This window comes from Cavia porcellus, unplaced genomic scaffold (assembly GCF_034190915.1).
Source record: "Cavia porcellus strain 051 isolate PalLab524CR breed Dunkin Hartley unplaced genomic scaffold, mCavPor4.1 scaffold_1, whole genome shotgun sequence".
NCBI classification, from domain to species: Eukaryota; Metazoa; Chordata; class Mammalia; order Rodentia; family Caviidae; genus Cavia; species Cavia porcellus.
In genome coordinates this window covers 115,253,098-115,268,921 of record NW_026947484.1, presented here as the reverse complement: position 1 = coordinate 115,268,921, position 15,824 = coordinate 115,253,098, and the positions used below count along the sequence as shown (strand labels likewise).

General features: G+C 45.7%; 1 protein-coding gene across 3 annotated transcripts in view; it reads left to right on the top strand.

Moving 5' to 3' along the window:
* The window catches only part of Bcar3 (BCAR3 adaptor protein, NSP family member), a 205,806-nt gene that overhangs the window by 145,133 nt on the left and 44,849 nt on the right, over nt 1-15,824 (top strand). The window contains exon 1 of one of the 3 annotated variants that reach the window (XM_005007818.4): nt 4,753-10,106. The exons of the other annotated variants lie outside the window; for them this stretch is intronic. Coding sequence (XP_005007875.1) covers nt 10,023-10,106 — 84 coding nt within the window. The 5' untranslated portion in view covers nt 4,753-10,022. Of the gene's footprint in view, nt 1-4,752; nt 10,107-15,824 lie in introns of those variants that run through there. 3 annotated transcript variants of the gene reach the window in all.

Sequence of the window (15,824 nt, the reverse complement as noted above, 5' to 3'; positions counted from 1 at the left end):
GGAGGCTGAGGCAGGAGGATCATAAGTTTGAATACAGCCTTGGCAACTTAGAAACTTAGAACTTTGCTCAAAATAAAAACATAAATGACTTTTTAAAAAAGGGCAGGGGGTATATATAGGTTAGTGAAGAAGCTCTGGGCTCAATCTTTAATACTTAAAAAAACAATCTTTAGAAACATGTATATACACCTTCTGTGTATCTTACTTGCAGGGCATTTGTAGACCCAAGATTGAGAATCCCTGTGCTATCTCTATCTCCACATTTTCTCTGGGTGATTGGTGCTGTGTATAAGACATGGGCGAGGACACTGGTCATTTCAATGAGTGCTTTAATAGCCAAACACTGAAAGCAGGAACAGAGCCATAGTAAAGGGAGAAGGAAAACTCCAGGACCACACACACTGAGAACCAGGTCTGCTAAGCTCCTTTCAGCTCCCTCCACCTGAGGACTATCTAAGAGGAAAGGTGGGAAACATCTGAGTGAATTTGGAGAATGAAGTGGATTTCCTGTCCTTTATGCTGCCCTCTGGGTGAGGTCATCTAATACAGTCTGCCTGGCCTCAGTGAGAGACTTTGTCAGCAAGTGCCTCTACATAAGATCCTATGGTTTTCCAACCAACAGAATAGCCTTTTGGAAACATCCTCTAGGGGCTCAGGGCTGTGCTGTCATCTGGTTAGTAGCTCCTCCAGGGGAATGGCTGCTGGTGGTGGGAGCAAAGCTCACAGCTACACTCAGTGGCCCAGTTCCACGAAACCCTCTTTTTCCTAGAAACAAATTTATGCTTGCCTTATCTTGGAAAACTCAACACAATTCAGTTCTTTCATGGAAGTCCCTGGAATAGGCTAGGAACCATTCATTTGCACCTGCTGCTGACCTTCAGAGCACAACTGTATAACTAATGAACATGTGATGTAGATGTTTCATATAAAACATTGGTTTGTTGTTTAGAAATTCTCTTTACATACACATAAAGCCCACCCCACAATGTATTACATCTTGATTCTGAGTTTTAAGGTCACTGTGACAAGGAGATCCCCTAGAATCAAGCTGATGAGGGGAGATAAGGAACCTACCACTGGGAATGGCAAGGGTGGAGTAGCCTCCTTAGAAGGGTGAAGTGACTCCTTAGAAGAAGGAAGGCATCTTTAGGATGCAGTGTCTTGGATCTGCTTCTTGGCACATTGGCTTCATGCCGTTAGATCAGCTGTGCGTGGGGCACTTGGTCTAGGTTGATAGGGTTAAAGCTCACAGTCTGAGGGCAAACGGATTCTTTCCTTTGCTTCTGGTTTGAAAATCCCAGAGAAACTGTTGGGTTGGCCTCATGTCCACTCCTAGATCATTCAGTGGTATTCCAGTTGACTCACAGATCCAGTACAAGGATGGATACATGTGCTATTTGATGAAGCTTTTAAATATATCTCTATGTCTTATTAATGCTATTTCCTCCAGGACTTTCAGAATCTCTATTTTTCTCTAATTATCCCTATCTACTCAGGGAGGAGAGGAGGGGAAAAGAGAGGGGAAAGTATATGCATGTGTGTATAGTTTTGAAACATAAGGTAGGTTTGGGGGAAATATTTTCTTTTTTGTCTGGTTTGATTTTTTGTTTTGTTTTATCTTCCCATGTCCTATGCCTCACTTTCCCTAGTCTCTCTCATGATTCATTTATGCATTGGATACACTGCCTCAAATTTAATTGTCAGATCCATCACTGTTACAGAGGACTCCTAGGTGGGGCTCTTTGAGTCATGTGATCTACAGTCTGGTCTTGAAGATTTCCCACATCCAGTATATAAGTAACCCAACCCTGAGGCCTGGCATTCCTAGAAAATTACCAAAATCATTTCCTGCTGCTGGCCCTAATATCTGTCACTTCCTCTGCCCAGCCCTGCCACCCATGTGGGAGGGTGCATGTTCAAGGCCATGGGTATATTGTTCTTTGAACCACTGGCAAAAGGAAACTATTGTCTTCCACCTTTGGCATGAAGAGGCAAATGTTAATCTTCTCGATGTTACTTCTGCTTGGCAGCAATCAAGCAAGTGAAGAAACTGGCTGGCATTCAATCCAATCTTTTCCATGCACAGCACTCTTTGCATCAGCCTTTTCCTGTAAAGAAACAGACATAGATCGTGTCTCTGTATTTGACAAAAGTGGTGCCTTCAGCCCCAGTCAGCACATGTGGACTGAGGTTTTGCTGTGCCTTGTGCCCAGATTCTGACATCAGTGTCCATCTGTATGTTCGCTGTCCTTCCCTGTCAGTTATGAGCTATCCAGCATCTCTGACTGGGGATACTGCAGATCAGCCCAGCTGTCTGTTGCCAAGAATATCTGTCATTTGGTTGGAACAAAGTCTGCCTTTTGGATTTGCACAAGATAAGGCACTCCTGGCAACCAGGTGTAACCCATGCTCCCATTATCACATCAGATAAAGCCAGCTTGTTTTTATTCATTGTTCTTTTAATTATTAACTCTGAGAATTGCTTGACACATGTAGAATAGAGTTGGTGATGCCCATCTCCTAGTGCAAGTACTAAATGGGATACCATCGTAATATTCTCTCTAGAAATACTGGCTCTTGGGGACTGTGCACATACGTAGGTGAGGTAGAGACATAGGTGAGGTAGGTATAGTCTTCCTGAATATGTCCGCAAAGTCTGACTGCAGAAGGGTTGCTAAGATAAAGATATCCTATGTTTACTTTTACATGTAAACCTCCAGCTGAGTGAAAGGGCTCCCTCTTCTCCCAGGTGGTTAAAGCTCCATGGCTGTCAGGAACCAGGACATTCCCTGCCCCAAGGCTGTCTCCTCCTTTACCAAGCACAGCCCTACCAAGTCAAATTGTGTCCATGTTAACCAGGTCAGAGCCATGTATGTTCCTAGTGACATCTTTGCCCACCAGGGTATTTTCCTCACTTCTCTTTCACTGGCCACTGAAAGAGTTTCTGGATCAGTAGGGATTTTGAGGTCCCATAGGTCATTAAGAATTGAGTACAAGCAGTGACTCCTCTCCTCACTGAACAGATACTCACGTAACAGTTTGTACATGATTTCTAGTGGCTCAAAGAAGCCTCTCTTCTCCCTCAAATTTCATAGTCTTAACTGATTTTCAAAATTATTTTTGCAGGATGCAGAAGTAGCTGGGTCATCAGATGAGAATGCCCATGGTCAGTTTCTGACCATGAAAAAGGATATTTTCATATAGAAGTATTTAGTTCAGTTGGTTAGAATTTGCTTGATAACAGAGAAGATAAGATTAATAAGCCTTTTGGTCAAGGCTGGAGTGGGTAGGTTCAACCCTGGCCACATTTGTCCACTTGTGCTTACCCCACTCTCGCCCCAGCCACTCAGCAGCCTTCCCTGCCCTCCCTGTGGGCGGGTTGCTCATCTCAGACACTTGACAGCCTTGCTGGATGGATGTGAGTTGGTGGCTGGGGAAGAGTGCACTCCATTCCTACCATTAGGAGCTCAAGGTATAGGCAAAAGGGGCACAGTCAGTCAGTCAGTCTAGGGAAAGCAGCTAGGCAGAGAGCATGGTCCATGATAGTGTGCCGAACATGGCTCTAGCTGTATTTCTAGAGATAGTTGGTATCAGAAACCCAGTAATATGGCCAGTGAGACACAGAGTCTGCTGTGTGGGAGGTGGTTCTCTGGGTATTTAAACACAAGAGGAATACTTGTTCCTAGGATAAGAGCCTCCTGGCCTGGAGGGAGGGCTGACAAGGAGTTGAAGGAGGGCGCATCCAGTAGGGCATCCATCAGGATGAAGGCTGAAGTCTAGTTCTGCAACAGCCTGGCACAGGGGCAACTGGAGAGGTGGGGTGCTACCCAGACCACACGGAGGGGTTGCCCACAGGATTCTGGTCAGGTTGGCTTGGACAGAAAGGGACATAAGAAGATCAGTAGTTGTTGGACCGAGGAGCACCCCACCAGACCACATGTGCAGACACTGCGGTTGCACATGCTGCTTGTTAGTACAGACAGCTCCTAAAATGACAAAGACTGCACTACAAGATCATCAGACATCTGAGCAAGTGCGACTGAAACCATATGTGTAATTTTAATATGCACGTTTCAGGTTTAAGGGCTATAGTCTATTTTAAGGCTACAAACTCTTAAACATCTCTTTAATCTCTGATTTTAGAGATTCGGGAGTTTCTTCACCAGCTGGAGCTAGTCAGTGGCTCAAGGCATGGGTGACTCTTGCCCTCCTCTTGTGAGGATATTGGTCCTGGAGACCAGTGGGAGCAGCATGGGAGAAGGGGTGTGCAGTCCCTTCTTTCCAAGGGTCAGAAAGCTCACATTTGCTGAGTACCTGCTGTGTGCTGGGTGCTGGGCTCAGTATGTGTTCTCTTTCTTGATACCCATGATATTCTGGTAAATTTGGGGGAACAACCTGAGGTTAATTTCCCACATCACATAGCTAGCTAGTAATGAAGACTTGAGCCCACCATGATTCTCTTTCTGCCATCTACTTCTAACTAAGATGTGTTCCAAAGATACATCAGCAGAGATGTGCAGAAGTGTGTCTCATAGCCGTGTTGCTGTGTTGCGGGAGTGCTCATAAGAGGGAGAGCAAATAGCCCTGGAGATGGGAGAGAGCGTGGCTGCTTTGGCTGGTGTGGCTGCTCAGCCTGTTTCCGCAGCACTCCGCACGGGAGGGGCTTCTGCAGAGCTTCTGTGGTCAGGGCCTATCAGCTGCTTTTGTAGCTCACACTTATCAAAAGTGGGAGGAAGGGAAAGAGCAAAGTGTACAGCAGAGAAAACCTAAGAGCTGAGATGACAAAGAAACCAATGATTGCTCTGGGTGTGATGCCTACATAGTAAGAGTGGAATGGAAAGGAACTTGGGAAGTAGGTGGCAGATTAGCTTGGATGGGTCAGACTCCTAGGAGGGTACTGATGGGCTTCAGAGGGTGTAGGCAGCCCCTGAAATTTTATGAATTCGATTGTTATATGCTTTTTGATCTGGGAAGGTAGTCCCTGGCTTTCTGTTCATTAAGGCCCAGAGTACTGAGTCTGCTGTTTGAGAAAATGAGATTATATCCTGGGTGTGTTGTTTTATTTTTACCTTAATGCCAAAACCCAGAAATTTGAGCTTGTATAAATACAAAATTTCTGAGGTAATTATAGAAAATAGGTGGTAGTGTTAGAGAAGTATATGGGTACTGTATGTGTTAATGTAAGAAAGCAGAATCAGGGCTGGGTACCTAATTTTGCCTCACATCATTTGGTGATACAATTTTAGTACTACCTGTTAAATTTGGAAGGAGAGAGGGGAAGGACTTGAGGCCTGAAGAGAGAGAAATCTGTTTGTAAAGACTGTACTTAGCTCTTTGTGTGCTGCACAGATCAATTCTGCTTCCGAACAGAAACCATTTAACAGCCATATTCTTTCATCCCCTTGAGGAATCTAGGGAAACCGTCAGATGAGATATGTACAGCAGTCACTCCTAAATGCATTGCCCACGCTCATTAGGGTACGTGAACATCTTGTCTGCAGCACGACAGAAGGGCCTAGGAGCTCAGCCAGCATTGCTTGCCCTCCTCCCCACCAAGTCCAGTTTGCAGTCCCACTTGGATCAGAGATAAATTGCATTTGCATATAGGAAAGTGTGGTTAGGCTGTCTTTGGCAGCTTCTGCTGCTCCATGCTGGCTTGAAGTCGAGGTGACTGTTTTTCCAAAAGTCTTTCTCTTCTCCTTTCTCAGTGGCATGAGGGCTGTGTACCCTCACCTCCAGTGGATCTTTGTGTGAGGGTGTGTCTAAGAGGTCCATGAGCTCCTTCTGGACCTGTAAGAGGGTAACATTCTGATAAACCTATCATGGATTAAAAACCCATCATGAATGTAAAACATCAGGCTAGATGATGTAGTTCAGTGATAGAGCACATGCCTAGAATGCATGAAGCCCTGGGTTTGATCTCTAGTAGTGTGTGCGGACACACAGGCACGCATACACACATAATCCTAAACTGAAAATGTATGTATTACTCTGAACCTACTGAAAACCATAGCTTTGCATAATTTTCCTTAAAATGTGATCAGAACATTTACATTAGCCTATCATTCATTGGATACAATTTTATAAGGAAGTGTGGAATGTCTCATAATTTATTGTACTGAAAGTAAAAATCAAAATGGTGATTTAGATTTGCTTTGAGCAATCACGAAGTTGAGCACTGTGTTTGTTCAGGATCCAAATGACACAGGACAGGTGTCTGAGGAAACTTTGAAAAGCACAATTGCCCTTAAACTTGGCTCTTCTAGCCCAGGGCTTCCTGGCCCTTGCCAGGGCTCTCCAGAGAGTTGAACCTGCAGAGGGCATCAGCACTGTCAACGTCACTGCTGCCAGCCAAGCAAGGCCTCATCACCTTGCCCTTCTCCCTGGACACCAGAAGAACCAGAGCTGATTTTCTTGACGTTACACCCTAGCTCATTAAAGATGGCTTTGTTTACTAAGAGAGAGACAGACAGACAGACAGACACAGAGAGACAGAAGAATCTGAGTTGAGGGTCTGAAGAGGTTCAGCACTGCTGCAAGAGGCTGAGCTGCCCTGCTCACCATGGCTGCTGTTCACCCCACTGATGTTGAGCCATCACTGTGGCAGGGGTTACTTGGGCCTTGCAGCCTTCAGCCAGAGTCCTCCAGCTCACTGACCCACAGCAGTGTCACTGACCGTGGGACTGCTTGATGGTGATGGAGAGTGCCTCTGTGTAACACTCTTGGGTGGCTTTGGGGAAGGTATGGAGCTGCAGGTAGCCTGCTTTCCCACGTGCCATAACGAAGAAGCGGATAAGCTATGGCATATCTTTCCCATGTGCTGTGAGAAATAGGGTCCACCGCCCTGCGGGCCTGATCTAGTGCGGGCTGAACTCTTTCAGAAAGGATTCTGCACTCACTCTCTCATCCCTGGAGCCCAATGCTGCTGCCAACAGGAAGCATGTGTCTGTTGAATATGGCTGGCAGTCAGCTCTTGTTTCCATGGTTACTGAATAAGGCAGGTTAGTATTAGAGCTACCCCAGGAAAAACTGGCACTGAGGACAGTGCTTATGCTGGAACCTTCCTTTGGCCTGCTTAATATTCTTTCTAGCTGATGTGTAAGGGGTATAAGATTTGACCTATGCTCATGAGGTTTGCCTCCAACAGTCTAGCTGACTGGCTTCTCAGCCCTGGCTTTACCACCTAACAGGTGTTTCCCTTAGTACAACGAAGCAAACCTCTCAGCTACCCAGAGGAGGGCACCGGAGAGCATCCCAAGAGTACTGCACTGCCTTCTGGTCTCCTCTCTAGCTCATCAGTCTCTGGATTCCATCAGTCCAGCTCCTCTGTCCCCCAGAAAGACATGATGTTTAGAAAACCTGAAATCCGAATTGGTTCTAAATCCCATGTCTCAAATAATCAAAGAGTCCCCTACTGTCCTGGGTCACAGCATATTCGTATAGCTGCGTGAATAACAGCTTTAATTATAAAATCTCTTATTTATGTTTCTTTGTAATCCATTACCTGGGTCTGAACTCTGAGGTTCTGAGTCCCTGGTCCTTTGTTCTCTGCAGATTGACACACCATCCTGGTACTCTGTTTCTTTGTAACTAGAATAGAATAATCATTGTGGGGAGAATGTGGGGGGATTGATCATTGTGAATAAGAGACTTTTAAAAAGCATGACAAGTCAGTGAAGGGCACTTTGGGAATTCATGCAGTTACCATCTTTAGTTGCAATAATGGCACATTATTTTAGTCTCCTTGGCCATTTTGAAAAAAATAAGACTTTGAATGCTGCTTCAGAAATTATTTTTGAGTGGAGCAAAAATAAAATGTGCTTGGGAAAGTTACCTAATAAGATTGGTATATTCTTTAATCCTCCAGAACAAATTCTTTGGACATTTTGGAGACATGTCTTAGGGTAAAGGAGGAAAGCCTCAGGTAAGGGATTCTACAGTGACTTGAATGTCTTTTGTTTTGCTTTCACTCTGGCTGTAGAGGACTTGATTACATAATTCCATGTAATTTGCATACCTGTGTTATTTGCATATTTACTTTCAGGAATACATTTTCTGAGTTTAAAATTCAGAGGCTCTTGGCTGACTAATCTCACAAAATTTCTGTGCAGAATTTAAGGCACTATTTCCTCCCTTTTTGCTGGTCCTAGAATGGTGCTTAGCCAACCCCTTTTGGTAGGTTGGTAGCTCATAGGGTGTTGTTTTTTCCTGCCAGAGAGACTCGCAGGTAATAGCTGGGCTTCTTCCCCAGTGGCCATGGGCCTGAGTGATGAGCCATCCCTGTTGAGGGACTTAGCCTCTGAGCCCCATCTGATAGAAATGAAAGCCAAGAGCAAACACTTATTATGGGTACAGTACACAGACCCTGGAGGACAGCATGTCCTACCACCTGGGCAACCTCTGAGGGCTCATCCAGCTCAAACCCATTTGAAGCTGCCACTTCTAACATTTGGCTCAGGTTCTCAGTAGACTTCACAGGACCCAGGACAGCAAACCCGGCCTCCAGAGAAGGAGCTGAAGGGTGGTCAGTGCCCTTAGCTGTTCATGCGGCCACTGGCCCTTCAAAGTCCCTCTCTAGTCAGGTGTCTATATTCGGCTGAGTCTCCTCATCTGCCAATAAATGTGAGGTCTGTGGCTTGTAGTCCCTCAGTGTAAGCACAGGAGCACTCACTGGGCACTGAACAAACCAATTTCCTATCTATACAGGCAGATCTGACCTAGTCCAAAGGCCAAGGCTTCCTGAGGATTTGACAGTAATCCCACTGAATATTTCTCATACCTCATCTGGTGTTTTCCTTTCTGAATGGATTCTGTTTCTTTCTCATTACATGTTTCTGCCTGTGTGAAGTTTTAGGAAGCTTCTGGACACTTTCCATTTATGAGTGGCCAAAACCACAGGAAGTTAATTCTTGAATAGTAGGAGAGAAAGAAGAGGTACAGGTAGAGACCTTGATTTAAAAACCAAAACCAAACCAAAACAAAACAAAGCAAAACACAACCAGAAGAGTTGAGCATCCACCGTAACTGGAATGAAGGTGGAAAAGCAATTACTTTCCTGTGAGGCTCCTAATGGGGTAAAGGTCTCTCTACAGAGTGGGGAGTCTGGGAAGCCTGCTTGGTTCTGTGCTGGATGTAGGAGCGTAGGGGGCAGTTAACACAAAGATGATAGTTAAAATGCCTGGCAGGTCAGAAGGGAGTAGGACAAACAGTAGGGGCAGAAGCACACAGCCCCCATCCTCCCAACAGGCTGCACACCCAGGTGGGAAAGGCATAGGCTGCTCTGGGTGTTTGCTGACAGACTTGCTAATTAAACACCAAAGGCAATATTGCTTTGCCAATAGTGATGGCTGTGCCAGTGTTATCAGCTGAAAGCTGGCTGCCAGAAACATCATAATTAAAAGCAAACAGCTCTGGAAGTAGGCATGGGGATGGGGATCTTGCCTGGGTTTCTTAGGACTTCTAGGATTGCACCCTGGGAAAATCACACCCTGGTCACTTTTAGGCCACCGCCTTTTCAAAGAAGCCTTTGTCTTATAACAGGCTGTTGTGGTATGTACAAGTTGCTCTGCTTCCTTAAACCCCTAGGTGCTAGGGTGACAGGCAAACAGACAAAGCCACAAAGAGGGGATTGCATGGTGCAGTTCAGCCCTGAGAGTAGATGGCCAGGGGCGGGGGTGTAATGATTTCTGCCAGACGTCCCAATTAAGGGACAGCTAAAGCCCAAGGCCTCCTCTAAAAGGGGTTAGAATTTCATCAGAAAGCAAGTCCGGTCACATGAGAATTTCTGGCACTGTGTGCATGGCAGGCTGGACACCAGCCTGCCAGAATTGAGCGAGCAGATCGAACTGGCTTTAGCAGAGGGGAAAAGTCCCAGACTGGCCCGGGAGAAGAAGCCGACTCACTCCTCCAGCTGCCAGTTGCAGACAGGAGCAGCACAGCTGCTGCGGGACCAGGCTGTGTCCCATGTCCCCTTTCTTCTAACCTGAGGAAGGCGCGTGGTGCCCAGGACTGAAGACTGAAAGATGCCTAAGGAATGCAATGCTTTCCACACCCTCTCCGCAGCTCTGTGCTGCTTTTATCAACGCAAGTCTTTGATTGGAGTCAAGGTAGGTGGGGTTTGGAGATTTAGTGCATTTGTGATTCTTTGTAGGGCCCAGGAAGCATTAGTTTTCTAAAGGGCACTAGAAAAAGTTTGCAACTTGCTGACTGAAAAAACAGAGGTGGTACCTTTGGTGGCTGGATCTTCATAAGCCCTTTGAAGTGCATGTAGCTCTCCGGGAAGCAGATCCAGTGGCACTGAACCGGGCTGCTAGTCTGTGTTTTCGGTTGGAGCTCCGGACACTTCATTCTCCTTAGGTTGAAACTATCTTAGGTTAAAGTTAATATATAAAGCAGTTCAGGTTGGAGCTCTGGACACTAGTATCCTTAGGTTGAAATTATATATAAAGTAGCTCAGTATGACAGCTATTTTTCTTTCTTTCTCTGGCTCTCTCTTTCCGCATTCATAATGAATGTGAGGTAACTGAGTCCCTTTCTCTGCTTAACTGGATGGTCCATTATAGGTCAATATCATATATAATGTACAGAAGTCATAAAATAGCTCCTTTCAAATTATGTCCTTAAAAAAATAACCAACTTCCAAAACATCACAGGGTTCACAAATGTGTTTTTCTTTGACACTCACGTTTTAACCTTTATTAAAAGACACCTGTGCCAGTGACTTTGCATAATATGTCACTATACTATTTTGGTAAGAATATTCAGAGACCTCATTTCATTATTTTAAGACAAGGCATGTGTTCTATGTTCCTTTCCCTGTGACGCACTAAGAATTAAGATTAACACAGGCTTTCACTGATCTTATTGGGGTTTGTCTGCCTCAGAAAAACCCTGCTGGCATAGTGTGATGGTGGACCTCATTTATTCCTGGGAAACAGGAGTCTAAAAGCTCTCAAGGAATTCTCTTACCCTGAAGCAGTGTTGTCCCTTCTGAGAGACTGAAAAGGCTATAAGGTTTTGATATTTTGTTTTTTCTCAATAATGCTTTAAAAAAAAAAAATCTCAAGAACATTACCTGTTACAGAGAGAAAGACCTGTCTGGAAAAATATACACTGAATTAAAAGCAGGGAGAGATACTTCCAAGTTTCCACCTGATGAGAGTATTTCGAGTAGCTTTCCAACCCTCCAGCAAAGTTCATTTTTGTGTCTTTTTGTCAAGAAATTTGGGGGAGGATATGTACTTAACATTGCTGAGTCTCCTTCCCTGACTTCAAAGCCCCTTTCTTATCTTGGAGCCCAGCAGGGTGATGTGAGGATCTTGTGGTTTCAAGCCTAAACATGGATTATTCTAGTATAGATCATTGAGGTGGATGACGTCATGCCATTAACAGTATTTTAGTGCTGTCAAAGATAGACTGGGAGGTCCCACAGGGAATCAGTGCAATTCAGGGATTGGCAGCAGGTCCTCCTTCTAATAGAAGTTCTTCCATAAGCCAACTTCTGCTAATTCAGAAAAGTACAAGTCAGCATTTGGTATGTGAGGAATCAACCCGCAAATATCTGGGTCTGAGTGATGAGATTCTGTTTGGATGCCCCTATTCAGTCTGCAGTGATCCTCCCCCAGCCCCAGTACTGTGCAGAAATGGCCACATTAATATGTGAGGTTAATCAGCTGTCCATGAGTTATTCCTTCTCTACCTACCTACCATGGCCACTCCTGGTGAGTGATGGTCGGAAGGAAGAAAGCTCTTTCTACTCAGCTCCCCATCCAAACTCCAGTTTGCCAAAGTCTTAATAACACAGAGAGTGACCCAGCCTGCTCTTCAATGCAAAGTAGTCCCTCAGCCCCTCAGTCCTATCTTGGGTGTTTCTAACAATACCTTCTAGATGAGTTTCCCTGTTCTGTTTTGCTTAACTTACCTGGGAAGGAAATCTGCTGCTTTATCCTTCATTCTGCCAATGTTCCCCAAAGATAATGCCAAATCATTTTATTGACTCCCACTTTAATTAGGGGTTTCGGGTCTTGCTGTTTATAATTAGTTTCCATTGCAATTAGAGTTTCAAAATTAAATTGGGATTGATTGCCTGATAACAAAGCGGAAATAAAGCTCCAATTCTTGACCATGTATGCTACTTCTCTTGGCATGAATTTCTCATACCAAAAATAACAGTTCAGTAGCCATGGTAACTTTCCATTTGGTCTAATCCATATCATCTCTGGAGAAAGTAGGATGTTATTAATAGTGGTTGTTGTATGGGAAGAAAACTAAAAATATAAATCTCCTTCGTTACATAGGAGACCAATCACACTAGTGCTCTCAGGGAATAAGATCTTATTTGCAGAGGTCTTGCAGAATTTAGGATATATTTAGGAGCTTCATGTGAACTTGTATTCCCTGGGGAGGAATTAAATGGAAGGCCAAAAACTGTAGAGAAGGATCAGGGATGTGAGTACATTGCTATGACTCAGATATGATATGTTCCAGCCATGTCGAGGGTCATGATTTAATACCCCAAAGAGAGTCATCTCATAAAAGACTAGTGGATCTTTTGTTGGGGAGAAGGGAAGGGAAGCATATTTCACTTAAACTCAACAAAAAGGAGTCTGTAATGGAGACAGTCCACATCCAGGACGCTCAAATTGAAAAGTCCCTGACTGATAAATGTAGCCCCACCCATGGGTAAGCACTCTTTTAGGTAGGATGGAGATAGGGATACAGAGGTAAATGACAACTGGCCTATAGTTCCTGCCTTCAAAGGACTTACAGCACAAACATTTGGTCATAGACACATTTCATAGTATCACTCCTGGAGTTGGAGAAGGCTTTCCAATGTCTGAGTTCTTTTGTGTATTATCTCACTGAAATCTCAAAATAAGTTCAGAGCAATAGTTTACCCTTTCCATAGAGGAGAAACTGACACTCAGAGAAATAACCTCCCTAGAATTATTTAGTAGAAAACTAGGGGTAGAAATCAGATTTTCTTTTTTCCCAGGCCTAAGTCTAATGTTCTTTCTCCTAACAAGACATTTGAAACCTGAAACAAGACATTGTTGTATATATTAGTACTTTATTTTGCAGCCCAGTTGGGAGAGAACGGTGTGAGCCTTAGTTTTTAGGAGACTTCAGGGAGGATATGGGACTGGTTTTTGGAAGTTAGGTGGCCCTTTAAATGCTGTTGTTTTAGGCTGGGGACATTGTGGCACACTGGGGTCTGTCATCCCAGCACAGCAAGAGGCTGAGGCAGAAGGATTGCTGTGAGTTTGAGGCCAGCCTGGGCTACAACATGAGTTCAAGGCCAGCCTGAACTTCACAGTGAAATCCTGTCACAAAAATAAAAAATAAATGCTGTTGCTGCTGCTCCTCCTCCTCTTCTTTTTCTTCCTTTTGTCCCCACCTTCTTCCTGCTCCTCCTGTTCTTCCTCCTCCTCTTCCCCTTTTCCTCCTTCTTCGTCAGGTCAGATGGAAAAGACATTCCAGACCCAGTAGGTCACATTGGCCACCACTAGAATGCCAGGTCCCTGGCACTTGGTTTCATCTGAAGCTGCATCTCTCTGGTAGAGAGTGTGGTGGCTCGAAGATCCCTTGGCCTCCCTGTGGCTTATCCTTTGTTCTGTGTTATTGTGACAGCCTGGGGACCAGTGACGCCTCATTGGCACAAGCTCTACGTGGTGGGAAATGTCTTTCCAAGTGATTCGACCCCTTTATGGTAGCTGCTAGTTGCTCATTTATTTCTCCAGCCCTCTAAAAAGGCAGAGGAGTGGTGGGCACCGCTTTTTTTTTTTTTAAAGCATTAAATGCCTTCGATCGGCATCTGAGAGCAATGAGGAGCTGGTTCCAACATCAGACAGGTGTGTCTGTATCCCAGCACCCGCTTCCCTGAGAGACCCCAGAGCTTTGCTCCTGGCCAAGACTTGCTTTTGTCAGAGAGTGGGAAGCAGGGGCAGGTCTAGGAAAATCCTGTCGGTGGACTGCAGAGTTAGGCAGAGCCACACACACAAGGACACTGGGTCCTCTGTGTCTCAGCACCAGGACACAGAGGACCCACACTCTGTGGCTGGTTGTCAAGATATTGTCAAAGACTGGTTGGGAGCCTTCTAGCTGAAGGGTTCTTGGGGTGTCTGAGTTGGGAAGGAAAGGAGCATCTCATGAAGTTGCACATCGTGGCAGCAGCTCAGCTGGATTTCCAGTGCTTTTAGTTTATATGAACAAGAACACTCCCCAGTGTCCTTTCTGGATACTTGTATGGTTTTATAAAAAGCTATATGCAAAGTCTGAAGGGTGCTAGAATCCTGGGTTCTCAGTAAGTAGGAGCAGGAGACAGAAGCAGCCTGCACAGGAGAAAGTGTGTTCTGCTGGGAGTCTGAGGCTGAAGAGAAGAGTGAAGGCCTGAGACCAGAAGGGCGGCTGGGGACTAGAGCATGTGGCACCCGTGTGCTGGGCAGAAGAAGGGGCTTTTCCCATGGGGCCGTGGGAGCCTGGGAGTCGGGGTGGAGAGCAGGGCAAGGGGCTGTAGGTTGCATGGTCTCTGTGCGCGTGAGATGCATGTGTGAATAAATAGCTGCTCTCCTAACTCAAGCCCGAATCCTTGGCTGGGCCCCGCACCGCCCTGCTCGGTCCTGCTTGTCCTTGTTCAGGTCATTCCCAGTCTCCTCAGTCCATATTCTCTTTAAGCCTTGCTCTTTTTAAGAAGATCTGATTTCCTGCTTCACAGCAGCAGCCAGGCACAATCTTTTGCTCCCACCATCGACAGCTATTTCCTTGGTCTCATCCATGACCCTTGCTTCCTCCCTCCAGCCCCCAGGGTGGAGCGTCCCTCTCCCTGGCCCAGGCCTGTCATGTCGCTGCACCTGTGACTGTCCCCTCCTCAAGGCCTCCTCTCCCCAGTTCTCCCCTCTCCCCATGGACCTTCACTGTCTCCCTCTCTGCCAACACTTTTCCTCTTAGCTTTCATCATTCCCATCCTAAAAAGCTTCTCAATTTCCATGTCTTCCTTCCTGGTCTCCATCTGCCCCCACCAAAAGCTGGGTGAGGTAGTCTGCACTTCCTCACTGCCACTGGCTGCTCAGTCTCTTTATTCTACCAGGGACTTCCGTGTTGCCAAGTCCAGTGGTGCTGCTCAGTCCTGATTTTATTGGGACTCTCTGTTACTGCCCTTGGCACTGTCGCCCATTCCTTCTTGAAACTACTCTGTTAATCTCCAGGATGCTGCATCCTGCCTGTGCTCGTGGGTCCTTTCTGCCTAGTGCTACACTGTCTCTTTGGGCTTCTCTTTCTAGTCTGCTTCTTAGAAGCCAGTTTCTCCAGCTCTCTTCTCGTGGTGTACTCCATCTCTTGGGTGGGAATTAAGATAGGATGCCCAGTATGCCAAGGATACCCAAGCTGTGCCTCTAGTCCATCATTTCCACAGCACCCGGACCCCATGGCTTGGTGAGCGACTCCATCTAGACAGCCTTCTGCACCCCAGACTCCGCATCTTCCATAAACCTGCTTCCCTCTCATATTTCCCTTATCAGAACATTCGTGCCTTGTCTCTACCACCACTGTGTTAACTGAAGCCTTACCATCTCTTACTTGGAATTCCTCACTAGCTCCCTAGCTGGCCATCTTGTCTCCCAAATCTTTAGAGAACACTGAAATTTTTGGAGATGGAAGTGGACTATCTCTTTTAGACACTGTATTCCCGTATTTAAAAAGTCTGATTGCCAGAAGGTCCCATCAGGTTTGAGTCAAAATTCCCTGCACCTTTAACCTACCTTAAGCCTACCTTGTTCTGCAGTTAAATGGGCATGTTAGCCTTTCAGGTGCACATTTGTTCCCTCCAG